General features: G+C 54.9%; 7 protein-coding genes across 7 annotated transcripts in view; 5 read left to right on the plus strand and 2 right to left on the minus strand.

The window, feature by feature from the left end:
• Positions 1-1,870, plus strand: part of VOLCADRAFT_105988 (uncharacterized protein) — a gene marked incomplete at both ends in the record, with an annotated part of 12,811 nt that extends 10,941 nt beyond the window's left edge. The window contains 4 exons of the mRNA XM_002953419.1: positions 336-432; positions 770-871; positions 1,535-1,635; positions 1,840-1,870. Of these exons, the coding sequence (XP_002953465.1) occupies positions 336-432; positions 770-871; positions 1,535-1,635; positions 1,840-1,870 (331 nt within the window). The remainder of the gene's footprint in view (positions 1-335; positions 433-769; positions 872-1,534; positions 1,636-1,839) is intronic.
• An 859-nt stretch (positions 1,871-2,729) lies between these two features.
• Positions 2,730-5,392, plus strand: mdh3 (malate dehydrogenase). Its single transcript, XM_002953420.1, has 7 exons — positions 2,730-2,918; positions 2,996-3,094; positions 3,178-3,285; positions 3,378-3,665; positions 3,782-3,880; positions 4,272-4,428; positions 4,627-5,392. Exons 1-7 carry the CDS (start codon positions 2,769-2,771, stop codon positions 4,746-4,748), a joined length of 1,023 nt encoding a protein of 340 aa, XP_002953466.1. The 5' UTR covers positions 2,730-2,768; the 3' UTR covers positions 4,749-5,392.
• A 1,204-nt stretch (positions 5,393-6,596) lies between these two features.
• Positions 6,597-11,069, minus strand: VOLCADRAFT_82311 (uncharacterized protein). The gene is made up of 6 exons (XM_002953516.1): positions 10,796-11,069; positions 9,735-10,532; positions 9,182-9,253; positions 8,069-8,239; positions 7,240-7,358; positions 6,597-6,942 (listed from the first exon to the last, which is right to left on the minus strand). Exons 1-6 carry the CDS (start codon positions 10,856-10,858, stop codon positions 6,732-6,734), a joined length of 1,434 nt encoding a protein of 477 aa, XP_002953562.1. The 5' UTR covers positions 10,859-11,069; the 3' UTR covers positions 6,597-6,731.
• A 593-nt stretch (positions 11,070-11,662) lies between these two features.
• On the minus strand, positions 11,663-12,698 carry rpl36 (component of cytosolic 80S ribosome and 60S large subunit). Its single transcript, XM_002953517.1, has 3 exons — positions 12,592-12,698; positions 12,366-12,500; positions 11,663-12,228 (listed from the first exon to the last, which is right to left on the minus strand). Exons 1-3 carry the CDS (start codon positions 12,679-12,681, stop codon positions 12,154-12,156), a joined length of 300 nt encoding a protein of 99 aa, XP_002953563.1. The 5' UTR covers positions 12,682-12,698; the 3' UTR covers positions 11,663-12,153.
• Positions 12,699-12,998: 300 nt separating this feature from the next.
• VOLCADRAFT_63657 (uncharacterized protein) lies at positions 12,999-13,515 on the plus strand (the record flags this gene model as incomplete). Its single annotated transcript, XM_002953421.1, has 3 exons — positions 12,999-13,096; positions 13,203-13,279; positions 13,376-13,515. 3 exons carry the CDS (start codon positions 12,999-13,001, stop codon positions 13,513-13,515), a joined length of 315 nt encoding a protein of 104 aa, XP_002953467.1.
• Positions 13,516-16,374: 2,859 nt separating this feature from the next.
• On the plus strand, positions 16,375-21,857 carry VOLCADRAFT_109214 (uncharacterized protein; the record flags this gene model as incomplete). Its single annotated transcript, XM_002953422.1, has 6 exons — positions 16,375-16,423; positions 18,628-18,739; positions 18,842-18,912; positions 19,461-19,696; positions 20,423-20,659; positions 21,030-21,857. The coding sequence occupies 6 exons, from the start codon at positions 16,375-16,377 to the stop codon at positions 21,261-21,263; spliced, it is 939 nt and encodes a 312-aa protein (XP_002953468.1). The 3' UTR covers positions 21,264-21,857.
• A 715-nt stretch (positions 21,858-22,572) lies between these two features.
• Positions 22,573-27,287, plus strand: part of VOLCADRAFT_105994 (flagellar inner arm dynein 1 heavy chain alpha) — a gene marked incomplete at its 5' end in the record, with an annotated part of 28,347 nt that continues 23,632 nt past the window's right edge. Inside the window, 9 exons of the mRNA XM_002953423.1 lie at positions 22,573-22,699; positions 22,775-22,856; positions 22,939-23,012; positions 23,228-23,802; positions 24,411-24,503; positions 24,928-25,059; positions 25,326-25,697; positions 26,003-26,219; positions 26,468-26,931. Of these exons, the coding sequence (XP_002953469.1) occupies positions 22,573-22,699; positions 22,775-22,856; positions 22,939-23,012; positions 23,228-23,802; positions 24,411-24,503; positions 24,928-25,059; positions 25,326-25,697; positions 26,003-26,219; positions 26,468-26,931 (2,136 nt within the window). The remainder of the gene's footprint in view (positions 22,700-22,774; positions 22,857-22,938; positions 23,013-23,227; positions 23,803-24,410; positions 24,504-24,927; positions 25,060-25,325; positions 25,698-26,002; positions 26,220-26,467; positions 26,932-27,287) is intronic.

A 27,287-nucleotide genomic window follows, 5' to 3' on the forward strand; every position in this document is an offset into this window, starting at 1 on the left:
TGCCGGTGTGGGCGGGGAGGAGAGGGGGGAGGGGGGAGGGGGAGGGGGAATGGGGGGGCGTCTGGGAGAAAGTGAAGGGGGAATCCGGTGGGTGTGCTGAATTGAGGAGGGCTTGAACCGGCAGGCGGAGGAGGAGGAGGAAGAGGAGGAGGAGGCCTTCCTCCTCTGTCACACCCATCCGCCTTCCTCCCCTGTCACACCCATCCCAATCGCGCACCCATCTCTCCCCCACCACCACCCGCCGTGTGCCCTTCCGGGAACGCCCCCACATGCACTTACACATATACACACACGGTCATGCACGTATATACATGCATATACGCATACACACACAGGCTGGTGGCCCGGCTCCCGGACAGTCCCTCCAAAGCTGAGGAGTACTCGGGGCTCGGCATGGCGCGGGAGGCAGCCGAGGTGGCGGCGAGGATTCGGGTGAGGGTTGTGCCTCATATAAGTGGGGCCGGGGGGGAAGGGGGTCGAGCTTAGTTCGAAATAGGTTTGCGGGGGAGGTAAGAAGGCGGCCAACTGCCAGCCGCGTTGGAGTGGTACAGCATGCCGTACTGGGCCGTGGGGAGGAGGGCCATCTCCTCCCAGGGAAGCTTTGTGTCGGTGGAAACCTTTCCACAACAGCGGTCGGTGAACAGAGTTGTGGTTTTTGTGAGTTTGCTAATGGGCTTTTGACCGTTTCTGCGACGCTGCTGCCGCGTCCACCCCCCCTTCCGCCGGTCTACCTTGTTCTGCACCTCGAGTACTGCTGCACCCTCTTCAGCGCCCAACCCCCCCACCCCCACCTTTATCGCTCGCTGCTCATAACTTTCCCACCTCTCTGCCTCGCATGTGCCTTTGCCCGCTGCTTCTGCTGCCTGGCCAGGTGAGTCCGAAGGAGTTTGAGTTTTGTCGGTTTATCGCGTTGCGTCGGTCGGGTAGCCGGAGTAGGATAGTCGGGTCGGTCGGGTTGGTCGCGCATTTTTTTGGGGGCTTGGGAGGAGCACTTGCATATCACCATCTTCTTATTACCAGCCAATCAGCCAGTTCTTGGCCAAACCTCGTCAATGCCGCCGCCAGGCCGGCGGCAAACTTTATTCCGGCTTCACGTCAGCAGTTTTTTACTACTTTTCCGCCGTCTCTACACCTACCTTTACTTCTTTACGGCTTGGCATTACTGCTTTTCCTCTGCGCTTAGTTTAGTCTTGGCGGCTAGGTAGGTAGTTTTCCGACATCATCATCACTACACCATCCCGAGGTCGCCGCCTTCAGGAACGCTTTTTGGTCAGTTCTGCTTCTTGTACACTCTTTCCTTGGCAGCAGCTTCACTCGTTCGTGGCTCGTCTTTCCCCTCCCCTCCCCACCGCCTAACACTTTCCCTCCCTCTGCCCCTGTTGCCGGATGACCCACTCGGCCGCCGTCGCCACCATGCATGCGTGTGGGGTGTGGGGTTGGGTGCGTACGTGGATGGCTCTGGGCTGTCGGTTGCATGCTTGGCACGTGACAACCCACAACGAACCAACCAACAACTAACCAACTAATACCGCAGGATTCCGACCTCTTTGCTCGTATCCAGTCGGCAGTGGCTGCGGGCAGTCCCGCGGGTTTGGCCATCGCACAAATCAAGGAACGGTTCCAATCTACATTTCGGTGAGAGCCACCAAGTAACCGCCATAACCGCCACCATAACCACATAACCGCCACCCGCTGCTGATGACCTGTGCACATGTGGAATGAACCTCCCTTTGATTTGACGGTGTCCGGGCAGGGGTGAGATGGGCCCAACCTCGACATGCCGTGGTGTTTGTGTGTTTGTATGTGTGTGTGTGTATGTGTGTGTGTGTGTGTGTGCAGTTGTAGATGGCCGTCGCAGGAGGGGCCATAGGGCTAAGAAAGGGGCGGAGGTGCTTGTGGGCGTGTGGATGTCCGTGCGGGTGTGGGTGTGGGTATGAATATGGGTGTGCGTATGTGACTTCGCCTCGGGCCCTATGCGATGGGGGACCTGGGAACGAGTTGGAGGACGCTCTGAGGCGGCATGGAGGGTTGCGTGTCCATTTTGGCTTGCCAGGGAATACAAGGGTTATCTCCGCGCAGTGCTGGTGACCTAATCAGTCTTGTAAGGAACAAACGGATCGGCATACGCTTGGTCCTTATGTGATGTACAGTATTGTGGGGTATAGGATGTGGGAAGCATATCGGTGATGTGGTTGCGTGCCGATGGCCATGGTAAATTGTACGATGATCAAGGCAAGGCGCCTCTTCGGCCTGCCAAACTCCAAACGGTATCATCATACGGAATGTTCACATTCGTCTGCCTTGCGAGATAAGTTGCGCGTCAGGTTGTAGTATCTGGAAGGAGTTTTAAGTACTTCACCTACTGGATAAGGTGGTTTAGAAACTCTATCGGCCGACTGAATTGCGACTGACATGTATCTAGCGAAACCTTTAGTATTGCGTCGATGCACCACAGAACAGTTCCTCACATCTCGATACACGTTTTGCCGTGCATGTATCTCTGCAGGACTCAAAACTGCCAGCGCACGTGCCGACTTAAACAACGAAACAGTGACACTCTACGTGCACGTCCTTAGGAATCAACTGCAAACATTTGCTACTTCCAAAGGGTTTAGTAACCAGAGAGTTTTGGAGCGGTACCAAAACTATCCGTGCAGCACTGTCGTGAATTGTTGCACGACGGTACGCTTCGGGAATATCTTCCTCCTCCCACCTTCAAGCTCCATCAGGTCCACGTAGTCTGTCTTGTGCTGCGCTATAACTTGATCATGGCTAGTCAGTCGAGTGCATCGTTGCTGAAGTGGGCACAGGCCGCCTCGCGCGGCTTTGCTGCCGCTGCGGCCAGCGGCCCCGGCCGCAAGGTGGCAGTGCTTGGTGCTGCTGGCGGCATCGGACAGCCCCTGTCGATGCTCATGAAGGTCCGTCTCCCCGCCAAAGTTCGACTTTCGGACGCTTCCGGTGATTGCCTAACGCAAAAACGTCCAACCTCGCGCAGATGAACGCCCAAGTTTCTCAGCTGTCGCTCTACGATGTTATTGGGACGCCTGGTGTGGCTGCTGACGTGAGCCACATTAACACGAAGGCTCAGGCGAAGGTCAGAGTCGTTGGTGATTCTTTCTGGGCCGATTATGGGCCCGTGCAGGCTTAAAACTCCCTCTTTTCTATTGATCTACATAGGGCTTTGACAAGGATGGCCTGGCCGAGGCGCTCCGTGGGTGTGACCTGGTTATCATTCCTGCTGGTGTGCCACGCAAGCCCGGCATGACCCGCGATGATCTCTTCAAGGTGCGTTTTTGTGAAATGTATCCGTATCTTATACCGGCATGCTCTGTTCTTTGCATTAATCGCAATAACACACCTGACTTTGTTCGCAATAGATCAACGCTGGCATCGTTCGCGACTTGGTGGAGGCCGTTGGCAAGCATTGCCCCGGAGCACTTCTGAACATTATCTCGAACCCGGTCAACTCTACAGTACCAATCGCTGCTGAGCAGCTGAAGAAGATGGGTGTGTACGACAAGCGGAAGGTCATGGGCGTGACCACCCTAGACGTGGTCCGCGCAAAGACATTCTATGCGGAGAAGAATGGTCTGGATGTCGCTTCAGTGGACGTGCCCGTAGTTGGCGGCCACGCTGGCGTCACTATCTTGCCGCTGTTCTCGCAGGTGCGTGCACCGACCTCCATGTTTATTTGCTCTTGCCTGCGGCACAGCTATTACTGTTTGGCGTTGCTCTCGTGTACGGTGTACCCATCCGCGTCCCGTTCTTTCTGCTATGGCAGGCCACCCCGAAAGTCAACATGCCTCACGACGTGTTGGATGCCCTAACCAAGCGCACTCAGGACGGTGGCACTGAGGTGGTGCAGGCCAAGGCCGGCAAGGTGGGATCGGGGCATGTTTGTGCTGTACGCGGGCGGGCTGTCGATGAATGAGCTGTTCTCGCGCGTATCTCGTACACACAACCATTGGAAAGGAATTATGTGTTTAGGTTCTACCTCGTACCTAGTCAGTTCTAGCGGCTCACTACCAATGCAGCGTCCGCTTATTTGTACGGGCTCTTGACACCACGCTTATAATGGACATCCGATTGAAAGATCAAGCTACAATTTCAATAGGGAAATCCTAAAACTACTACGCAGCTTGCATCCGTAAAAGTTATTCCATCGGCGGTTACTTTGTTGCGGCTCAAACCATTAAAACACACAATCTTCGTTCATCACACCTACGTGCTCCCGCTGGTCTCACATATGCTATCCTGCGTCAACTCTCCAGGGCTCTGCAACGCTTTCAATGGCCTACGCTGCTGCTCTGTTCGCGGACTCCTGCTTGCGGGGCCTAAATGGCACCCCCGCTGTGGAGTGCACTTACGTGGAGAGCAGCATCACGGACGCGCCCTACTTCGCCTCGAAGGTCAAGCTCAGCACGGAGGGTGAGTGCAGTGTTTCACATCTGCGTGTCGCTTTATCTCTTAATGCGGGCGTAAAGGGCTGTGATGGGTGAAGTTTATTGCGTAATGGCTGTGAGATTTGATCTTATGTGTCAGTTGCTGCGCCACTGCTTTGGGACCCAATTTCATATTACAATATTTTACTCGACTGATGTTCTCGCCTTGTTTTACGCAATGTAGGTGTGGACAAGGTGTTTGAGTTGGGCGCTTTATCCGACTACGAGAAGGAGGGGCTCAAGGCCATGATGCCCGAGTTGCTGGCGTCCATTGAGAAGGGCGTCGAGTTCATTAAGTCGGGTTAGATGCAGCCGAGCAGGAGCAGCTGTCGATAGGTGTCGGCAGCTGATGGGGTCCTCGGATCCCGCAGTTGAAGCTGGATTACCTCTGCCTTGCGCCCGGCGGGAGCGGCGACGGGGTCGTTAAGCAATGGCCGGCCCTTCACTCTCTTAACTACAGTTTGGCTCGGAGGTCCCATTTTTCCCTGAAGATCTGACCCAAGGCATTGGCCTTCTCGGGAGAAGAGGGGATTGTGGTCGTTCTGGGGCTTAGGATTATACAAAATAGTCAATGGCTCGGCCGTTTAGTGTGCCTCCGCTGGCGGCTGTGTTTTTGCCTCTCTGGCCGTATCGGTTTGAACTAGCCGGCGATTTCGGGCACACTACATGGCTAGCAGCACTTGTTGTCGAAAACTCTGTTCTTGCGATATTGGTACTCTTATTTATGCCGGAGTACCAATGGTGATTCATAGGTGTACAATGTGCAAAGCAGCGAGTCGGCAAATGACCATGGCAGTCGTGAAAACCGGCTGGTGTGGCATTTACATACGGCTGCTGGTGTAAAAAATGTGCAAGGGAGTTCCTTAGACAATCTATCGCAAGTACCCCCGTAGGAAATAGGAGTTATAGAAAAATGTTACAGGAAAACCATTAGTGTATACGACGTCGCTTATCAAACCTGCTGTTCAACTGCGTGCTATTTAATTATCTAAAGGACTTAAGCACCCCCTCCAGCGGGCACACAGCCTGGCGAGGCTTATAGAGGATATGTTAAGATGGGCGAGTCAGAATTAAGATGAAAATCGTTCCATTGGAAATCCTTATAAGCGGCTAGGCTTTCTCGTTGCTTTGCTCTGGAATGTGCATCTTCAGAGTTTGTGGTACAAGCGCTGTCATCCGCCATCTGCCTACTATTACATGTTAGTGATTTCATTCGCAAGTTCCCTGCGCCTACGATCGTATCGATATATGAGACAAAGCTCGTGCATATGGCAATTTTTGTTGCTTTTAGAAGTTTCACATTTACACTGCGATATGATTAACATGTTCGTAGTCACACACATATATATCGTAGCCTACTCAGGACTCGCCTGATGGCACGCGTGACGCAGTACTATTACCATCATAACGAAAACGAAAAGCCTCCGAAACACAGGGAACATACACATATGTGACAGCATGCAACACTCAAGGCTTCAAAATTGTGGAGACCACCTCGCACGGCGCCCTCGCTGATAGCATCTCCTCCTCCTGCTTTCTTCATATACCCTCCGTTCCCCCGGGTGGTGGATAGGTAGCTCGGTATAGCTCGTCCTCACTCGTCTACCGAGTCAGCACTTCCCCAACCATCACAGGACAGGCGCTGTACTGTCATATCGACAGCATACATACACCCACAGCATCGCAGATCCACATCATATGACACGAATCAACCGCCCACGGCTCTCCTTTGAAGACCCCCTCTCAAACAAAAACAGTAACACGTCGTACAAACTCCCATTCTCCAAAACTCAAGTTGTAGGGGCCCCCTTCCGTACTGCTCGAATGCCTCTTTCCCAGCTGAGCTGAGCGGCAGCCACCCCGCCAGCGGTTACACAAGAGCCCAATCGCTTCAGGCCCGAATCGCCACACATCCAAAACCACATCACCATCAACGCCATTATCATCATCATCATAGTCAATACATGCCGATTTCATGCCTAAGCCCTGGAACGGAGCCCCAGAACTCTCTCATCGACCATCGTTCAAGTTGTATAAGTGGCCTCGAGGCCGCGACCGCGACTTCAGGCAATTCGTTAAGGCCCTGATCCCTCCTGGCGAGCGGGTCTTCCTGACCCCGCGAACGACTGCCGCCGGCGCAGCGGCTCCCGTGCACCAACAGCGCGAGTAACGGCCTTTCGCAGGTGTGAAAAGGCCACGCACTTACATCCCTCTCCCTCATGCTTAGGAAATCTTCATCGTAACATTTAAAAATGCTGACGATGTTCGTGAAAATAGCTCGCGGATAGTTCACTTGACGCGGAAGACGTACTCGGCCTCCTGCTCCTGCTTAGTGAGCAGTTTCTCGGTGCGCAGCATCCATTCGATCTTTGAGCCCTTGGCCAGGTCCATGGCGGCAGGGAGGGCCTCCGGGTCGGACAGCAGCTCTTGGAGGTCCAGGGGAGCCGCAGCACCGTGGGAGGCGCCGTTGCTGCTGCCCGGCTCCGAAGCCACCAACGCCCTTGCATCAACGCCGTGGGAGGCCAAGTATAAGTGCTAAGTAACGTGGCGACGGCTTAAGCAGCTCGAAAACAAAATCAATATTGATACGGACCAAGTTGATGACGAAGAAGTAATCATACAACCTGGGAATGATCAAAAGGACTAATGGCATATTCATCTACGTTATCCCCCCAGACCCAGACTCACACGCCCACTTCGAGGAAGAAATCAGTCGGTATTTATAGAAGTACAGTACTCACCCGTTCATCGTTCCAGACGCCCCCCCTCCGCAACCCTCCCAACTTTAAAACTCTACCTGAAGCTGTTGACCAGCTCGCGGTACGACACGGCTGCCGAGTCGGAAGCCACCATGAGCTGCTCGCTCTTCCCGTTGCCGTTACCGTTGCGACCCCACTGCGCCCACCGCCGCCGGACCTGACAGACATTTCGACAGGAGCACACCCGGGGACATATAGATTGACAAACGCAAAGCAAGGCCAGGTGAGATCGCAGAAATGGGCAGGTCAACATCACCCCCGGTTGGGAGGAGGAGAAAGATCACCGGCATTGAAGGTCCCCCCAATTTCTCCCCCCAACACTATTAGAACCACAGAGCCTCCCTGTCGTCGGGTGGCAGACTGACAAACCGACGCGACAAGAGACGATGGCCTTCATCATCTCGGTTGGTGGATAAGCCCATTTGGGAATCAGAACGGCCCTGGGCCTTCTCCTTGCCTCCCACTGCCGCCGTAATGACCTCACCCTCTGCCCCTTCCCCTACCCCGCCACTAAACTGCCAACATGCACAACGCGAGTGTTTGGTCGCCGGTCCACCTCCGCAACTTGCTCACAGCTGTTCCCGCCTAATCGCCATTTCGCTTCTACGGCCCGCGCACGCCCCCACACACCAGAATGCACGCTTGGCAGTCCCACAGCTCCAAAAAACACTAATTAATGCCGTCGCCACACCCCTGTCCCCGTTATCCCGTGTTCATTTCCCGTACATATCCGAGTCCCAGACACACAGCCCTGACGACCATCCCGTGTCAGTGGCAACACCCTGACCCCCCCCCCAATAACCCCGCTGCTGACCCTCAATCCAAAAGGAAAACCCACGAGGCGGATCGCGGGGTCTCCCGGCCCACCTTCTCCTCTGTCGTGAGGAACGTGCCCTGCTGTACACCGTACGGGATAGTGCCGCGGCGCTTGTACGGCGCAGCCCTGTAGAAGTCAATGATCTCGTACAGCGCCCCCTTGAGGAAGGACCTCGGCACCACCAGGTCCAGCAGGCCGTGCTCCAGGAGGTATTCGGCGGTCTAAGAGGATCAGTCATAACACGGCCATTTGGGAGGTGAGGGCGAGTGAGCATGACGGAACGGGACAGAAGCTCATGAAAGGGCACATGAGTCCCTTTCTGATAGCGGTTGGGATGGCGGTGGGCGGTTGCGAGAGGGAATCACCAAACCGGGATTCGCAACACAGCAGCACACGGGGGAGAGCTGTTTGCCGCAGCCGCCTTTGTCGGGCAGTGAAGCCAACGAGCCCTTTCCTGACCCGAGCTTATTGCCTGAAACCCTCTTCCTCCCCGCTGCTCCGCCGCCAGAGCACCATAGCTGGGCAGCCCCCCCTCGACCTCCCCCCGCCCTCCTCCTCCTCGACCTCCCCCCGCCCTCCTCCTCCTCGACCGTCCCCAGCCCCTCCTCCCCGAGGCCGCACGGCCCCCGCCCCGGGCGGCGATGCGAGAAGCCGCACCAAGGAGCCTCACAGCAGATACGTCCCCGCAGAAGAAGGCCGGGGGGTAAATAAATCCCGGGGCTACGAACCGCAGGAGCCCACAGCGGAACCCGTACCAGGTCCTCTCCTGCAACCAACGAAGCTACCCGCGTCCCCATCCCTCGGCTCGCCCCCACCCAGCTGCGGATGACCCGCCAGTACTCAAAACCCCCCCACAGCTCATCAGATACTGTGGTGCACTGATATAGTGGCGCAGTCACGATGCTCACCATCCCTACCCCGAGAGCCCCCACACCAACCTCCATACCGCAAGGGGGGAAGGCGGTGGTGGTGGGGTAAATCATGTACCGCATGAGTCAACGCGCCGACTGCTTGCATGTAGACGGGGGAATGAGCCCGCAGTCCAGCAGTCCGCATCACTACAGGACCTTGCGCCCCCGCTGGGAGCCCCCTCCTCACCTGCCCACCTCCCCACCCGCCCGGATGGCTCACTTAGCTCACTGGACCCCTCCTGGACCACCCACCTGGAAGTCGTCGGGCAACTGCTCCTGCAGAGTCTGCTCGATAACTCGGCGACCTGCGAAACCGATGATGGCCTGCAAAGCGATCGGCAAGTTGGGGAGGGCGGGACGGGAAAAGAGGGCATCACGGCAGAAAGCAACATATTCATCATAAGGATTGAGCCACAGGAAAGGGGAGAGGACTGCAATTCGCAGAGACAGAAATTGCTCCGCGCGCGGCCAGGGCGCGCCTGATCTGACGATGGTCGCGTATCCGGACTGAACGGCTGCTCCCTTCAACCAAGCCACCACCCTAAGGATTCCAACTTTCCTCCGTATTTGTAACAGATAATCTAAGGGAGATTGTCCATTGTCCACCCGCGCGACCCGTGTTGCCCGAGGCCGCCGAGCGCACACCAGTGCCAGAGCGTCACATAATCATATCCGCTGCAAAGACCCCTCGTCATGTACCTCAACTTCCTCCCTTCGCCATCACCTAACTGCTCCTGCCGTTCGCCAACGAACCCCCAATACAAGGCTTTGCGCATCATCGCCCGCGACCTCATCACGCACGTACCTGTGGCTCGGCAATGATGACGTCACCCAACATGCCAAATGACGCAGTGACGCCGCCAGTGGTGGGGGAGGTGAGGATGGCAATGTACAGCAAGTTGGCGCAGGTTTGGTGCACGTGCAGCGCGGCGCTGATCTTGGCCATCTGCATGAGCGAGAAAATACCCTCCTGCATGCGCGCGCCGCCTGAGGTGCACACGATGATAACGGGCATGCCCTCCTGCGTCGCGTATTCGATCAGGCGAGTGAGCTTCTCGCCCACCACGGAGCCCATGGAGCCGCCCATGTAGGTGAAGTCCATGACGCCCAGCGCCACCGGAATGCCGTGCAGGAGTCCCGTACCAGTGCGAACTCCGTCCTGCAGACCGGTCTTCTCCTGTGCCTCCTTGATGCGGTCCGTGTACGGCTTTAGGTCGGTGAACTCCAGAGGATCGACGGGGGAGAGGGTTTCGTCTAGGGCGCGCCAGGTGCCGGCATCGATGAGGTGGTTGATGCGCTCCTGAGAGGACATCTTCAAGTGGTAGTTGCAGCCGAAGCAGATATGGTGGTGCTCCTTCAGATGCTTGATGTAAAGGATGGTGCCGCACTTATCGCAACGGGTCCAGAGGCCCTTGCTGCGATCAACAGCCTTGGAGCCCTTGGAGCCATCAGAGGCCGCGGACACCGGATCCAGCGCGGGCGACATGGACGGGTTGACTGCAATGGGGCCGCTCACGATGCCGTTCGTTTCGCCGACCTCGGCGCGGCACGAGACGCCAGCACGACCGGTAGTATGGCCAGCCACGAGCTTTGACAGCGTCGCCTGTAGCACAGGAAGCAGCGCCACATGGCGTGCAGAAGGTACACCCGAGTTAACACCTGGAGTCGACGGCATAACGCCTACAACGCCCCGAAAATCATTAAGATCTGGCAATCTATGCGCAGCAAGAGAGCATGCAAAATGTATTTCAGGAAATTATGTCATACTCTTCACACCAAGCGTTGGTAACGCTCAACCTCGGCCTTTCTGCTTGCCGCCGCAGTGCAAGGCGAACCTCCAAGCCCAAGCCCCAATTAGTTACCCACAAGCTTGGGTCCATTGCAACCGCGCTGAACGCAGCAGCTCTTAGAAGAACCCGCGCTGAGCATCGTGGCTTTGGCTGGCTCCCAATCGACTCCTGAGTGTTTGTATGCGATTGGGCGACTGTCGTTGCCGAGAACCACAATATGTTATGCACTATTGTGAAAGCGCAGCAGTCCAGACGTATAAGTTGGTAAGGAGCACTATGTAAAAGCGCTTGCTGACTGTGATTTTCGCCGACCGAAGTTTCACCCGCTCAAGATATACTGAGTGGATTATTTCGAACACCACATAATCAAGTAGTTCCGTGTTATTAATGCACCAAGTATGTTGTTTTGAAACGCCCGTCACACAGGGGCCCGATGCACCAGCCGACCGAAATGTACATGTGCCAAATTCCCTCATACGGTCGACCGTTACAAATGCATACCATATACTGATCACAATTTCGGCCTACTCCTTGCATTACTATGACAACTTGAAAATGCAGGAATGCTATCCCATGATAGCCACCTGAAATATGGGAGAGTTTGCGCGGTCGTCACTCATGTGTGTCATCTCACCATACCTGGAAAGGTGTACAAATCTAGTTGGCCACAGGACTGGCATGAGGAGAGTGACATCTGTGACCCAGGGGGCGCTTGGGAAGAGCTTTCTCCTAAGCTTCATTTAATTGTAATCAGCTTCCCACTACGCATGCCTTGCAGTGACGATACAACCCAATGCGAACAGTCCTGGTATCGTGGTATGCCACAACAGGCAGGCAGAGGGGCCAGTTGTTAGGGGTACAGTTTCCTCTCGACGGCTTAAGCTGTTCTTCCTAATATCTTGAATCGCGGGGCACTTAATTATATTTAAGCGACCCTAGGGAACTTCAAGTTTCCATACAGTATGAAATCTGATGATAGATGCTCACACCACCTCACTAGGAGCATTTCGCTACCTGTTCGGTACTCCGCACATAGCTCAGGATACGGTCTCAAAACTGTGAGCCGTACAACGCTGTATGTTGCTGGCATTTCCAAGCTTTCCAACGAAGCTCGGAAACCATTTCCGCACTCAGTCTTCAAATGTATACTTTCTTAAGACCCGGGGTAATTACCCAGTGTTGTGCGGTAGGCGCTCGTTTAGGCGTTGCACACGAGCCGGTCAGGCTCCACTGTAACGACCACTACTAATTACCCCTCCCCCCTTCTATCCCACATAGCAGGCCGTATTCATGCAGCCTCCCTTCCGAGCACAACATTCCAGCATGGCAGGATATGCGCCGGAACTGAGCCAGATACAACGAGAACTAGACACGGTATATTGTAGACTTCCAGTATTACATACAAGACCACAATATCGTTAATAGTATCCACAATTACTTCTTGGCCATCTTGCGCATCAGGCCAGCGAGCTCCTCCCGCTTTCGCTTGCCGCGGATGTGGGTGCCCAGCTGCAAAAAGCACGGAACATAGGATTCATGGAGGAAACCTAAAATAAGAGTTTTTAACTTTCAAGCAATCCATTTGCATCAGAAAACCAGTAGAAGCCCTTTTGAGACGGCAGCCGCCAAAACAGCCAGCAATTTACCTTCCGCTTGGCCACTTTCAGAGCGCGCTTATCCTTGCCGACCTTCAGCAACTCCATAATGCGCTTCTCATATGGAGCCAGGCCAGCCACCTCGCGAATCACCTCGCGAACAAACTTGACGCGCTTGGAGAGCCGCTGCAATACAGGACGCGGTAAAAACATGTTACATATCCCAAGCCTCAGCTACCTACTGGTTGATGGCTGCAAGTACACCTAAACTGCTCACCCCCTTGGTCCGGGAGGGGCGCAGGGCCTGCTCCCGCTTAGTGACCACATGCCCCTTGTTTAGGCCTACGGCCAGGCCAGAAGCCACCATGGTGATTAATATTGATGTAAGAGAGAGCTTACACCTGACCCAGTCTGAGAGTTTAGAGAGCGCCGAGGCGGCCTCCCGTACGCGTAGTACGGAAGCCTTCTGCATTTTTATTGCAGGATCAATTCTAATTCGTTTATCTTTTTCGCAGCATTTAGTTACTAATACACTTGCCTGGGCTGCCATAGCCAAACATACCAACTTGCGCCAAGAACGACTAAATAATATAGCATTCTCGTTTGATCACCCTGCTCATGTTTTAGGGGGGTTGAAGTTCTCTGCAATAAGGAGTTCGAGTCGTAGTACGCCGTGTAAGCCCGATGGACTCGGAGGCGACAGACTTTTTCGCTGCAACGTTCAGCATAGAGGAGGAGGACCATACCCTGGCAAATTCTCTCCGTTTTTTCCTTAACAAGAAGTACGTCATTTGCGTTGAGGGTTGCTTTGAGGGTTGCAGCATGGGAACCTCACTGTTGGACGATAACCCGTAACGGACAACCTCCTTATTACTATTCTCGCGTCAGTCCGCATGTGTCATTCTGCGGGTACAGCATGCCCCACCCCTCAGAAGAGCTTGTCAACTTACGCGTGCAAACCACAGGTATGATTACGTCCTGGTGAAGGTGGGGTTCCCTGGGCGGCTGGGTGGTGCCTGTTAGGGACGATGGCTCACAACCTTGTCGCTGCGTCCTTGCAGGGCAGATTACCGCCATGCAGGCCGTAAAGGCGGCCTGCGAGGACATGCAGCAAGTGTGTGATCACATGCGCTCGACGCTTAGTAAAGCTGTGGCAGAATTCCAGCAGCAGGAGCAATCACGCGAGCAAAAACGTGGATAAGCTTTTTGACGATTGACTGGTGTTGCTCTGCGGCTGTGCAGCGATCGATGCTCATGAGCAGGGTCACTAGGTCTGTCGGATTGTGCATGGTGGAATAATTGCACTGTACTGGTGTCGCCGGGTACATTGCTGCAGTCTGCGCCTTGCGGTACAAGTTTTGGATAAACGGGCTATCATTGCTTGATATAGGTGCGAAGTATATAGGGATCAAGGACTGCTCCATCATAATATCAATGCTAACTTCGGCATGCGTGGATGTGGATGCTGCTCCGGCTGCTGCGCAGCGTACAGTGGGGCTTGCAGCAGACAGATAGCCTTACAGGTCGGGTCAAACTTACAATGTCATCAGGTCCTGGCGTCTGTGGAGCATGGCCCACATAGCAACCACATAAGGATGACGAGTCTAACTTTACGCATGCGGATTGTCTGTCTTCCTAAACAGGATTTAAGACGGACACCTGCTTGACCTATGAGCAAAATGGCCATGTCCCCGGTTTGCATGTTGATGTCCGACACGGTTGACATGTCCAACGGCGTTGAGATACATGGTAGCGATCGAGTGCAACCGTAACATGCAATCCGATCCGGGCCAGCTTGCAACGTAGATGCACAAGTGGCCGTAAATATCGGATGGACCAGATTGTTAATCTGGCGATGTTCGGTGAGGATTCCAACCCTATGCACGTGACAGAATGCAACCCACGCCGATAATCCTTCACCGCCGGCAGAAATCTTAGTAATGGTATTAGGTTAAACTACTCCACTCGTGATCAACGCCCTCAGCACCCACTACACCCGGCCACATCGCCACCACAATCCAAGCCTCAACAAAAGTTTCAAAAACGTTCACGTCATAATGCAGTTGACGGTATTCAATTGCAGCCAGCTGAGTAATAGACACAACATGGCCCGAAATGCTAAGGGTTAATCACGACGTACTGACGCTCTCCGTCGGCCAATTCGGCTTCCAGCCGCCGCCATCCCCACCAAACAGTTCATTCCCTGGCGCAGCTTGCGTTGCGGAGGCTGTTCGCATTACATCTGCAGAACCCAGACCCTCCTCATCGGCCATGACCATGTCAGTACTGCTGCTTACCGGGTTCCCTGCATCCCCGTCCTCACCGGACGTATCAGCCGGCTCCGACGTGACCCCACTGCCGCCGCTACGAAGCCCAGGTTCGTCGTCATCGCTAGTCGCTAAGAGCACCTCGTCGTCATCGATATGCACGTCCTGTCCAGACGCCCCATCACCTGCACAGTGGGCCACCGTGAAGCTTTAGCAGCAAGCACATGTGAACCTTGAACAAGGGGACCAAAACCCAATGTTATTTATTCGATAGCTGCAGGATACTTCAGCACGTCTCAGCCATATCACAGGGCAAAAAACTCCCAAAACACAAACGGAGATCGAAGTAACTTCAAAACCTCCTCCGGAAAAAGTATTTGATTGCGTGAGAGCACCATCACTATTTTTTCAAAGAAACTTTCCTTTCCTGCGTGCCTTACCAATCCGCGGCCCTTGCCCGTGAGACGTCGAGGCATCCGTATCCTCCATTGGCGCCGTGCCCCCAAGCTCGGGATCACGTAGGTTCATGCCGCTGAGTGCTTCACTAAGGTCGGCATTGGCTACATCGTCAACACCGCTACCCGCCTTGTCCATGCCATTGCCACCGCTGGCGGCAGCATCGAACATTGATGTGCCCTTGTATCCGGCATCGTCATCATCCTCATCTTCGTCCTCATCACCCTCGTCCACGACATTGTAACGGTGGTAGAGCGCTGGCTGCATGCCCTGAATTTCGCCTAAGTCCATGTCATTCTGTAGGAAAATGTATTCAGGAGTAACACATAGTTGGTCTTATCCAAGAACTGTAGTCAGTACGAAGAACGCCCAGTTAACAGCAGACGTAGCGAAACCTAAGCAACACAAATCAATCCCTTCGAAATAGGGTAATGCGTTCCAAACAGGCAATGCGTGCAACTTAAAAATTGTTGAAACTGCAAAACCTGCTGCTAAGCAGGGAAAATAGTAATCAGGAAAGCCAATGCCTCAGGATATCCCAATCTCATGTACAAATTAATGTCGCCCATGAACACCTAAATAATCCACACCCATATCTGACCACCACAGGGCAGTCAATAAGCCTAGACGTCAGCTCCACCTAAGCGACAACTGTAAAGCGACATACCTGGTACTCGTCGCCGTCGCTATCTATCCCTGCCAGGTCCGTGGCCGCTGGCCTCCCGCACTGCCACTTGGAGACGTTCTCCACCTCCTGCCGCGGGTGCAACTCCTTGGCCAGCCACTGCTGCCATCCTGCATGAGCCGACAGGTAGGCTTCCACCGCCACCTTGTTGACCGATTCCGGCGCTACGACACCCGCGCAGGCGTTAGCGACGCCCTCCAGCGTGCTCCCGATCTGAATAACGTGCCCGAGATATCCAGCGCGCAGCACGGGTTTGCTGGCAACAAGTGCTTCAAAGCCCGGCCGAGGCGCTGGCCGCACTTCCGTTGGCAGCGTGGTTATCCAGTCCAAGATTTTGCAGTGCTCGAACAGGTAAGGGATGAGGTTCTCTGACGGCTGAGCCACACCAGCTACCAGCATGGCTGTCACATTATGATGCAATAGGTTATTGAAAGGATAGTTGCGGAATAAGTCTAAGCACACGGGGACGCTGTTGCTTGCAATCAGTCCCCTCTCCGCCACCACATCGCCGCTGCGAAGGAGCACTGCCATCAGCTCCACAACTTTGAGCTTCGCTCGCCCCAGCGGCGGCGAGAGCAACCCGTACGGCGTGTCAAGGGTTGCTGCGGGATCCTGCTGCAACAGCGCAACCAGACTGGGTAAGTGATTCACAATGGCGGCTACTGCCTCCGACTTTGCCCGGCGCGCTGACTCCTGGAACGGTGAGCCATCCGTCAACAACTCGGGATTGCTGCGCTTTGGTTCGAGTAGGGCAATGCAAACGTCCAGCGCCGACACCAGCACTTGTCGCCCGGGCTGCAATGCATGCTGGAACAGCGCCCCAATACACTCATCCCGTGTAAGCTTCGCGGCCAACGGAGATGGTTGTGTATGTGCAATCGCCGAAAGAATGTCGGCTGCGTTAGTTTGCACTTCGACTGAGTGGCTAGACCCCAAGCGGTTCAAAAGTAGGTTGACCAAGGGTGTATCCGCCAGCCACTGTGCGTATGTTGGCATGAACATAATGCTGGACTGGTCGTCCGCGCCAACAAGGCGCTTGACGATTTCAGCGACGGATGTGGTGTCTACGTGGTTCACGAGCAGCTCCAGCATGCGTGGGTTGTCCTGCCCGGGGAGCAACGGAAGAGAGAGACAAGGGCTCACCAAAGTACACGACGAAGGAGCAAGGCACGCGGCTTAGCTGTATTAGCTATCAGGAGCCGGTTACCTGTAAGTACTGCATCATCTCGTTGGTCTTGCGGAGGAGCAGGTGCGAGACAACGCGCCCGAAGTAGCCTGCCGTCTTGCAAGATAGGGGCGGGTCCGCGTCAAGGAGGGAGAAAAGTAACCGCATTAGGTCGGCATCCTCCAGTAGCGTATTAAAGACCGCCTCCACCTCGCAACAGAAAACCTCGCAGGACGTAAACGGATACCTGCACCAGTGCAGTAACAAAGCTGTTATAGCTGATGCACGGGGACCAAGCCAACTTGTACTAGACGAAATGCACTCACTTGTACGTCCGCTTGGGATCATCCAGCTCCCCGGGCGGCTCAACAATGTACCTGCGCACCAGGCCCCATTCGAGTATAATAGCCAGTAAACAGCGGCGACTATTGCAAACATCATTCATACTTGATGAGCTGCTCCACTGTGCTCCGTTCTCGCAGGCTGCAGAGCAGTAATGGCAAAGTAAGAGCGTGTCGGGGGAGAAAGGGAAGATCGACAGCAATCCAAGGCCCGACCCGTTACCTACAAGGCTACAAGCCGGCCATTTAAGGACTTGCACTCCTGCACCAAGTCGTCCTCCTCCAACAGCTCCTCAAGGGTGAACTCCTCCTTATCAAGGATTTGCTGCACGCGGTTGTTGCCCCGGCCGTGTCTTCAACCTCCAGCACACAACAGTTAACATATGTTCATGTCTATCTTTGCCATAAAACACACCTCGACAGGAGATGGCTGTGTGAAACCGGTGACCTTCCAAAACATTTTTCCTTACTCCCCTGGCGGCTACTTTGAACACTTTACCCTATGAATGACCACGAAAGCCTATCATTGCCCGGCATGATGGCGGTAGGCCTTGGCTTCGCCAAATTGCCGGGCAACCTGAAGCGAGAACGGTACTGACGTTCAGTCCAACTACCAAATGGGCTACCAGAATCTTGTACGTTGTATAAGTCTTCAACTGTTTACTACAAAACGTATGTGTCCTTCATACAAGGAACGAACCAGTGGAAAACTGCTCGGACACCAGAGGTGTACGATAACAATCTGCTTGCTCGATCTGAACATGAGTCGCTGTGAGTCTGTAATGGTCTATTAGAGGTCCCTGAACCTCATCCAGATTGTCAATTTGACACGCTCCACACGCTGCCGCTTCTGGCTTCTGTCGCCGAGTGACACCTTACCAGCCTTCCACACCTTGAACGCACCTAGATTTGCGCGACTGAGCCGAAGCCAACAATTACGTGTGTATAGGCAAATGCAGCTGCAGCTCCCAGCGCGTCAGGCCGGCTGTTCGGCGCGGCGGTACGTGTCCTCTTGCGACAAGGCGCTCTCAGACACCAGCGCTTACATACTCAATTGCTAATTTGCACTCAGGCGAGGCCATGTTGCCAGGTCGTTTGGTCCAAAGCCATCACCGTGTCAGTTTCTTAAGGTGCGACCCACATCACTTCCTGATGCACGGGGATGTTACCCGTATTTCAATTTGATACGTGGCATACATGCTCACAATTCCACCTGAAGGTTTCTCCGGTGCCAAGGGTTGTGGTCCGAGTTGCGACCGCGACGGCTGAGCAGGTCGAGGTGAAGCCTGGTGAGCATGCGGCGGCCGTTCTATTGCGCGCAAAGATCTTTTGAACCAATCTGGTTCATTCTATCTGAAGGACCGTTTTTGACCTTATATCGCCTGTTCCGGGAGCGTAGCAGGGTCGTTCGATTTCAACCAGTACATGGTGGACCGTGCAAAGCTGGTGAACAAAGCCCTTGACGAAGCCGTGCCACAAAAGTACCCTGATACGTTATACGAGAGTATGCGGTGAGTATTCCTCATTCTTGCTTCATTTACTGCGCATGAAGCCCTACCGTAACGCGACCCATTGTCTTCAACTCTTAACGGTAGATGTACTTGAGGTTGCAGGTACTCACTGCTTGCTGGCGGAAAGCGGGTGCGCCCAGCGCTGTGCCTGGCGGCCTGCGAACTTATTGGTGGTAAGTCGTCACAGGTGTCGATAACGCGCCAAACAGGATGGTGACTGTTACTGTGGCACCTGACCATTGTGCAAGCTGACTACCTCCAATGCGGATGGTAAAATACAAAACGTTTAGCGACAGGGTCTGGGGTTATAAAACGTTACAAGGCATTTTGCCGTCTGATAGTTTGAAACGGACTCCCGTGCTTCTTGGCATTCCTGGCACGTGCACTGAATCCCCCTGCGGCCTCGTTTCTCTTTGAGGTGCCGGGCAAGACACACCTCTTGACCTCAACCGTGCGACACGCCCCTCGCTATCATAGCGCTTTCTGCCCATCCTTCAGCAGGCTTCCGTTCTTAAATTTGGGAGAGTAGCCAGTGGTTAACGACACCAATTAACGAAACAAATGCCTGTCACTGCAATTCAAGTAGGCGCCCTACCGTCTTACCCCGTCATAGCGGCTCCACTGACGTAGCGGATTGTTTGCGTCGGGCAGCGTTTCTGCTCACAAACCGTATGATTTTCCCGGTACTGCCTTTTCTTGCGTGTGTGCGTTAATGTCTCAGGCGATGTGCAGGCCGCGCTGCCGGCTGCGTGTGCCATGGAGATGATTCATACCATGTCGCTCATCCACGATGACCTACCATCTATGGACAATGACGACTTCCGCCGCGGCCGCCCTACCAACCACAAAGTGTACGGCGAGGACATTGCTATCCTATCAGGCGACGCGCTGCTGACTTACGCCTTTGAACATATTGCACGGGCGACGAAAGGCGTTAGCGCGGAGCGTGTCTTGCGGGTGGGTTGCGCTAATGGATCACTTGTTTGACTGAGGAGGAAAGATCCATGGATTGTGGGTGGGTACACATGATATGCCGACGCCAGGGGTTTGGTGAGTCTGGGTTCCATGGAAGTATCGACTTGCCGAACCAAACAAATTTTGCGAAAAAACGCAGAAGGCGCACAAGCCGGGCATGTATTACGGAGACATTGTTTGTGAGCACGCTTACTCTGTCAATGTACCTCCTGTGACACTAGTCGTGGCCGTGCTAACATTTTTTCCCTACATCCAAAGTTTCGTGCATACATTCGCCTGAACCAATGCTATCTGCGCCCTGGCTTCGTAAAATTGTGGTTGCTGCGTTGTTTGGAGACAGTCGGGCGATCCAGCGGCAGTCTTTTTAAGTCCTCTTGACCTGCGACGTGCACGGCGTTACTGCCTAGCAAATGGTGTTGGAGCAGCTGTGGGCTGCTTCCGTGTCGTGGGATGCTAATCTGTCGGGTGACCCGTATCATGCCGTGGTAGTCGAATGAATGGTCTCAAAGCAGGTTGCAGCCAGCCGATTTCTGTGGGGGCTACGTTGGTGGCCCCCTGTGCATGGACCCTTCCCAAATGCTTCCCGTCCACGAATCTTATGAACCGACAGGTCATTGCTGGCGCCGCATGTCGTGTCCTTTGCTTTGCTCTGGAAGCTCAGCTTTCCATCTTTGACCCATCCCGCCTGCCTGAACCTTTTCTCGCCAGGTGATTATGGAGCTGGGCCGGGCCACGGGTGCGGAGGGTCTTGTAGCTGGTCAGGTGGTGGACATTCAGTCGGAGGACAAGGAAGTGGGACTGGACGTGCTCAAGTACATCCACCTCCACAAGACTGCGGCGCTTCTAGAGGCGTCGGTGGTATGTGGCGCAATTGTGGGTGGCGCGGACGAGGCCACAATTGAGAAGCTGCGGAAGTATTCTCGCAACATCGGACTGGCTTTCCAGGTGGGACTCGGGAAGTGTCGGGTGGGTAGGCACAGGAGGAGGGCTGCTAAACATGGGGAGACACGGCGGAAGTGGAATATGACATTGAGGGCTGCCTGTGATCATTGTACTGGAGCACTCGACTAGCCACACGGATGCGATTGTGCATTATGCCGCGCAACAGGGGATTTGCTGCGCGTTCCTTGTGGTTGAGGTGATAGTGCATTGTTTCTGCTGCTCGCGTCAATTGTGTGTCTGTAAATGAGTGCGGACCGAGCCTTCCTATGTGCAGAGCTGGTTGAGTCCTAAAGATTGCCAGTTGAAACATTTGTAACGATCAGGCGCTTAATTATTGGTTGTTGGATCCTTGCTGTTCGCCTCCGGCTTGCAGGTTGTTGACGACATTCTCGATGTGACCCAGACGACGGAGCAGCTGGGCAAGACGGCGGCCAAGGACCTAGCTGTAAACAAGACGACCTATCCCAAGCTGCTTGGCCTGGAGAAATCCAGGGAGGTGGCAGAGCAACTTATCAACGAAGCCATCCAGCAGCTAGATGGCTTTGACAAGGTGAAGGCAGCCCCGCTGGTCGCCCTGGCAAAGTACATTGGCTACAGGCAAAACTGAGCTCAGCCATGGCTAGGATGTTGGTTGGTGGAGGGGATTTGGGGCGATTGGGATTAAGGGAGGTTGGACTGGAGATTTCGCATGAAGAGAAAGCAGGGTACCATACAGGGGGCAGGCATTGCGCGGGGCGAACGGGGGTTGGAGGCTGGCTTTGGCTTGGAAGCGTGACTCGTCTGCACAGGACAGGAAGATAATCGAGCGCGAAGATGACTTTGAGTGGGCTGAGTCCTTGATGGCTGGCAGCTGGCGAGGCACCTCAGGTTTAAGTTTCGAGACTTGCAAGGCCTGCGCGACGTGTAGTGATACCGGTTTGCGTCTTGTCGAGTGAGAAGATTTTTTGTATTATGAAATGTTTAAAAGGGCTCCGTGCCGTACCTGAGAGTTGTGCGGGCAGGATACAGAGTGGGGTTATTGCGTGGGCGGGTGCTCCGTCGTGGCCGTGACCAGCGGCGACGACAGCCTGCCTGGATAGGCGTGTGTGCGGAAGCCACACGGCTTGGGACTTGAACAGCCAAAAAATTATACAAGGCATTGTTTTTTCGTCACAACGCCCATTTTGGCTGTTGGAAAATTTCTGTAACAGTGCAGGAGTAATGTACGCGATTGGCATGGTAGACGCCAGGGCGCCATGCTAAGGCACACGATCTACGGCAGATTGGGTTCAGCCGGTGCCCACAGCAGCGAAGTGCAAGTATGGCAGACTGCGTCACAGTGCGCTTTTGGGAGCGGCTCGGTGATGATTATAACCGTAATGCAGGGAAGCTGTTGAAATCTTGATGTTGACAGGTATTAGCCAGTGCCAGCCATGCGTCGGTCCTCATTAACCTCGGTTGCCTTTCAATATGCGCTGCAAGAGGACTTCATACGCAAAGAGCTGCAAGGCATTGGTGTGTAGGTACAGGGTACTGGTGTGGACATTTTGTAGCCATTTGTAGGGCGTCGCGGGGTGGGGTGGGCTACGCAAGGGGTATGCTGTTATGGAAGAGTCGGAGCAAGGTGACTAGATAGAGCAACCTAACACGATCAGGCCTCTGCATATGATGGAATGGGGTTGACGCATCGACGCCTTCTCTTCCCTGCAAATATTTAGCTTACGGCCAGTCGCTGTACGGCTGTTGACTGCATCAGTGACTGGACTCCTCCCAGAGGTAGATGCATAACCTATTAGGTATTTATTGTTAATCTTGTTACCACAGGAAGGGGTCAACGCATCACGTCCCGATTTCCAAGCGCGGTCCCGCGGTCTAGCTGACACTTTATATCGGGACGATGTTACACAGTGAATTATTATAACATAATCGTCTAAAAGATGGACCGAAGATTTGAATGGGTCCAAGAGAAAACTTGCCTCGGCCTGGCCATTGCTCCCGAGCTCTTCGAGCAGGCGCTCAGCAGCTACGACAACAGGACAAAGATTACTGGCTTCTTAGATGGAGGTATATACATTTCAGTGCCTGGGTAATATTGCCATGCTTTCAGATGGCGACCTCTACAGTGTTGTCCATGTGCAGCCGAGTCAACGTCTGCTCTGCTCTTCGCCCTTGAGGAAACCACTATCTACGTTGAGGAGTATCAGGATGTATTAGTAGAGGAGTAAGAACCTTTACGGAGTGCATCGTCGCGACATGTGTAGCCGCTATTCGACAAGCACATTTATATTGCTTCCGTTGTGTAGGCAAGACCCGTCGTTCCACGTGGAAGGGGAGGAAACCGTCGATGCTGAAAACGCGGCGGGTGATGGCACTGAAGGTATGGATGGGTTTGTTATGGGTCGAAGTATGCTCGCCATTCCCTTCCCTCAGTTCCTTGGGAACCACCCGCTACTCCTGGGACCCGCCACGCAGCTCACGGCGCATCGGATGGCGATAACCGCACCGCGTCGGCTATGTCCCGGGAGGCGAGTGCTATGGGCGACCGGCCGCCTAGCAGTAAAGGCGACACCGCATCCTCTAACGCCCCGCCAGACTCTTCTTCCGCTGCCGTGGCCGACGGGTCAGCGGGTGCTGCCGAGGGTGCCGCGGCCGTGAGCTCGGCTGATGGCGCTGCCTCGGGTGAGGGCGCCGACGGCTCTCCAGGTGGGGAGGACGGTGAGGGTGGCGGCGACGGCGAGGAGGGCAGCCAGTCCAACGAGCCTCCTTCGCCGCCGCAGCCCAAGTACATCCGCAAAGTCATCAGCGTGCCCAAAGTCGTTAACAAACTGAGCATTGCGCTGGGCAGCCTGCCGGAGGAGCTCAGCAGCTGCCCCGCCTTTTACTTCATCCTTAACCGCCCCGGCCGCGTCAACGTGGATGAGCTAGATGCTGTCGTGGAGTTCGGGCTGCTGAGTGAGGGCCCCTCGCTGCGCATCCTCGAGCAGATGCTGTCGGCCGTGTTCGTACCGACGCTACTGCAGATGAGCGGCGGCGATGTGGCGGCTGGCGGTGTGCTGATGCAGTCTGTGACCAACAGCTCCCACCGGGAGTTGCTAGTCAACATGCAGAAGTTCCACAGCCAGGTTACGCAGGCGCTGCAGCAGCTCACCGGGGACGTCACCCTGCAGGTGGTTGGGGCAGGATTCTGTCCAAATTGGGAATGGGGTTTAGGATTTGGGTGCGGTTGGGTAATATGGCCGGCTTTCTGGCGTTCATACCAACCGCGCTCAGTGTGCTGATCGGTGCATTGGAAGGGCAGTCGCAATGCATAACATAAAGGGAAGTCATACGCGCTCGGATGGAATAAGAGGGGTCATGGGCGCAAGGACTAGGACATGGTACGGCAGCACCTGGGGATTACGGCGGCAAGGGTATTAGTGATAACGCAATGGCACTTTACACCGCGCCAAGAGCCTTGCAGCCGCATTGACCGAACAGTGCGGCGGATAGGGATTGCATCGGGCAAACTGGTTTGCAAATAGCCGAGTGTCCTTGGGCAAAGGCGATGAACGGGGAGGAGTGCGCGACCAGCGGGGAGCAACCAGTGGCACCTGCGGTCTCCCTGTTTGCCAGGGCAAAGTTACGCTTTTAGCGAGAGCGGTGTGCTGGCCTTAGACCGTGCCTCTGGCGATATGGAATTTACTGCGTCGGCGGGGCAATACGTGCACTATGTAACATCCGATGGCGGCTGCGCAAAAATAAGGTTGACTGATTGGCTGGCTGGACCGCGGAGCAGGTTCCCGACATTCCGCTGGAGGACGTGGACCGAGCTGCAGCGGATAGCGACCTCATCAATCAACTGGAGCTCTACATGGCGGACTGGTCGCAGGTGGGTGCGTGCCTGCACGCGTGTTTTGTGGGCGCGGACCTTGAAGCCAGGGCGGGCTCCCCGGATGGGTCGCTGTGACGGGCTGCGGCGCTTTGTTGGCGTCAGGTGGAGGGAGACCTGAAGGACATGGGATTGTTGGGCCGCAGGAGTTGGGAAGATAGCGTGCGGATAAGGAGAATTCAGGGAAGGAAAAAGAGGAACTTGAGCAGACGGGATTCGACCTGGGTTCAACAACCGAGGCCGGGCTCGCCGGTGTCAGTATGCATGGTAAAAGCCATGGACAACCCATTAACCTTGTTTGGAAGTTTGCCTCTCGTTCCCGAGAAGGTAAAGAGTGTGTGAAACCAGGAGGAGCCGAGGTTGCTTCCTTGAGCTCCATTCCTCGGCATGTCGCTGAATGTCAGAATGTGCTGCCGGTGTGCAGGTCCTGGCGAGCGTGCTGCAGCGGGAGAGCCAGAAACATCCCACTGGGAAGGGCCCGTTGGCAGAGATTGAGTTTTGGCGCGAACGCAATGCCGTACTTTCGAGTTTGTACGAGCAGCTAAATCTGCCGCAGGTGAGCCGACCGGTCCGTGTACGGCAGGCGCGTGGATGTATAATATGGTCTTGGTGATGGCGAATGGAGAGTAAATCATGTAGCATTAGATTACAAGAGCCACAGTGGTGGCAGAAGAGTCCTGGATAGAGCCTCAAAGCGCTGATTTTTTCACCTACCCCTAGGCCTCGTGCCAGCTTCCGCGCCGTTTCCATGTCTATTGGTTGTTTTTCTTTCGCGTCCTATGGTTCCCAGCGTATCACGTGCCTTGCTTCCCGGACCGCCAGGTCAAACGCATGATCAGCGCCGTGGAGAAGGGCTCCTACGACCGCAACCTCATCGCCGGCTTCAAGTCGCAGCTGGGCGAGCTGACCAAGCTTGCTACCGAGGCGCGCGACAACGTCAAGTTCCTCACCACTCTGGAACGCCACTTCAAGAACATTGCGGCCGGGCCTTTGGCTGGCATCCTGGACACGTTGCCGCCGATGATGAACGCGCTCCGCATGGTGTGGATTATCAGTCGCCACTACTCTGACGATCAGCGCATGGGCAGCCTGTTCCAGCGCATCGCGCGCGAGATTGGCGACCGCATCGAGTCGGCCGTTGATCTGCGGCATATCTTCCGGATGTCCTCCGCGGACGCAGTAGAGCTGCTCAAGGTGGGCCGGAACGGGAGGGGAACGGGGAGAAGTTAAGGGAGTGTTTGGAAGATGAAGGATACGGGGCCTTTGAGGGCGCCATGATATCATAATAATGAAACGTGTGGGCGTGGGAACGAATGCCTCTTAAATGGCCTTTACGGTTTTTCTATATGTGATGATGAAAGAGTGGGAGCTGTCTGGTTGTGGGAGATAATCCTCGCGCCTCTGAATGTTATTGCTTAACGCAGATACGTCTGCCGGAATAGGACACTAAAACGGCATGACCATCCCTTCGGCCGTACTGGCTATGTGACCCGGTGCAGGTGTGCAAGAGCGTGCTGGAGCACTGGTTGTCTACCTACATGGCGATGCGTGAAAAGATTGAGCTGAGTGGCCGTGACGCGCGCTGGGAGTTTCCTAAGCAGCTGCTCTTCGCACGTACTAACTACATGGCGGAGATTTGTGCGGACCTGATAGAGATGGTGGAGATTGTGGATGACTTTTTCCGCTTCCTGGGTCCCGAGCTGAAGGCAGTGACAGGTGGGTGACGCGTTCACGTTAGCAGTGGAGCCCGCCGGAGTCCACTAATACACGACACCAAGGCCGTCGATGCCACCTAATAAAACCTGTCACCACAATTTGTCTCAGGCCTTCGTAGTCGTTCTTCCCTAATTCGACCAGGCTCGCCGGCTTCCTGACCCCGCTAGCTCTGGACTTCTTTGGCGCCGATTGGTCTTTCCCTAGCCATCTTTATGTGCCGCCCCACCTGCGCTTGTCACTGTGTGCAGGCGATACGGCCGGAATCGATCGCGTGGTACACCGCGTGGTGGCCATGTACGAGCCCATCGAGTCGATCAATTTCAACGTGTTTGACTTCGCTAATGGGCACGAGTGGAAGGCTGCCAAGGCACAATTCTACTCGGACAATGAGGACATCAAGGCCGCCACACGCGAGCTCATCGACACGTCCTTCCGCAAGTTGAGGTCCGCGGAGGGCGCGTGTGAGCTGCTCCAAAGCTTCAAGTCCATTAAATCCAAGGGTGCCATCCAGAAGCAGGTCATGAACAAGTTTAACGACATTCTGGAGCAGTTTGCACGTGAGATTGAGCAGACGGCGGAGATTTTTGAGAAGAACAAAGACGCGCCGCCCGTGACTAAGAATCAGCCGCCAGTGGCCGGAGCGATCAAGTGGGTGCGCTCGCTGCTGGAGAGGCTCAAGCGCACCATGGCCAAGCTATTGTCCACGGAGGAGGTGAGAAGGATATGGTTGCGGCATAGGACTGTTGGATTTGCGAGGCGTGCCGAACGTGAATAGGGGTAACTCGGGAACAAGGTCTAAGGCATAACGAGGACAAATGAAGGTAGGCCAAGATCTGAGGCCTTTGATTTCCTGGGGGTTCCCAAAGGTCAGCCTTAACCAACACGGAGGCCATAGGTTCTTCCATTTGTTGAGCTGGTCGTCGTCCTTAGACCCCACACTCGTTGTGTCAGGTCGAACGCTTCCTCACATGAGCGCGCTGGCGTGCTCGCGCTGCATGCGCACATGCTGCGCGTCCTCACGCTTCCTCGCTTCCTCACGCTTTCTCACATGTGCACTTATCACAACGC

Source organism: Volvox carteri (genome assembly GCF_000143455.1).
Source record: "Volvox carteri f. nagariensis unplaced genomic scaffold VOLCAscaffold_36, whole genome shotgun sequence".
Taxonomy (NCBI): Eukaryota; Viridiplantae; Chlorophyta; class Chlorophyceae; order Chlamydomonadales; family Volvocaceae; genus Volvox; species Volvox carteri.

Coding starts and splice junctions, on each gene's coding strand:
- VOLCADRAFT_82311 (XM_002953516.1), bottom strand. CDS start 10,858: ATGCTCAGCGCGGGTTCTTCTAAGAGCTGCTGCGTTCAGCGCGGTTGC. Junction 8,240..9,181: donor AGTTGCCCGACGACTTCCAG/GTGGGTGGTCCA, acceptor TGATCCTCTTAG/ACCGCCGAATACCTCCTGGA. Junction 6,943..7,239: donor GAGCTGGTCAACAGCTTCAG/GTAGAGTTTTAA, acceptor CGTTGATGCAAG/GGCGTTGGTGGCTTCGGAGC.
- rpl36 (XM_002953517.1), bottom strand. CDS start 12,681: ATGGTGGCTTCTGGCCTGGCCGTAGGCCTAAACAAGGGGCATGTGGTC. Junction 12,501..12,591: donor GCCCCTCCCGGACCAAGGGG/GTGAGCAGTTTA, acceptor CCTGTATTGCAG/CGGCTCTCCAAGCGCGTCAA. Junction 12,229..12,365: donor TGAAAGTGGCCAAGCGGAAG/GTAAATTGCTGG, acceptor TGCTTTTTGCAG/CTGGGCACCCACATCCGCGG.
- mdh3 (XM_002953420.1), top strand. CDS start 2,769: ATGGCTAGTCAGTCGAGTGCATCGTTGCTGAAGTGGGCACAGGCCGCC. Junction 3,666..3,781: donor TCTTGCCGCTGTTCTCGCAG/GTGCGTGCACCG, acceptor CTGCTATGGCAG/GCCACCCCGAAAGTCAACAT. Junction 3,881..4,271: donor TGCAGGCCAAGGCCGGCAAG/GTGGGATCGGGG, acceptor TCAACTCTCCAG/GGCTCTGCAACGCTTTCAAT.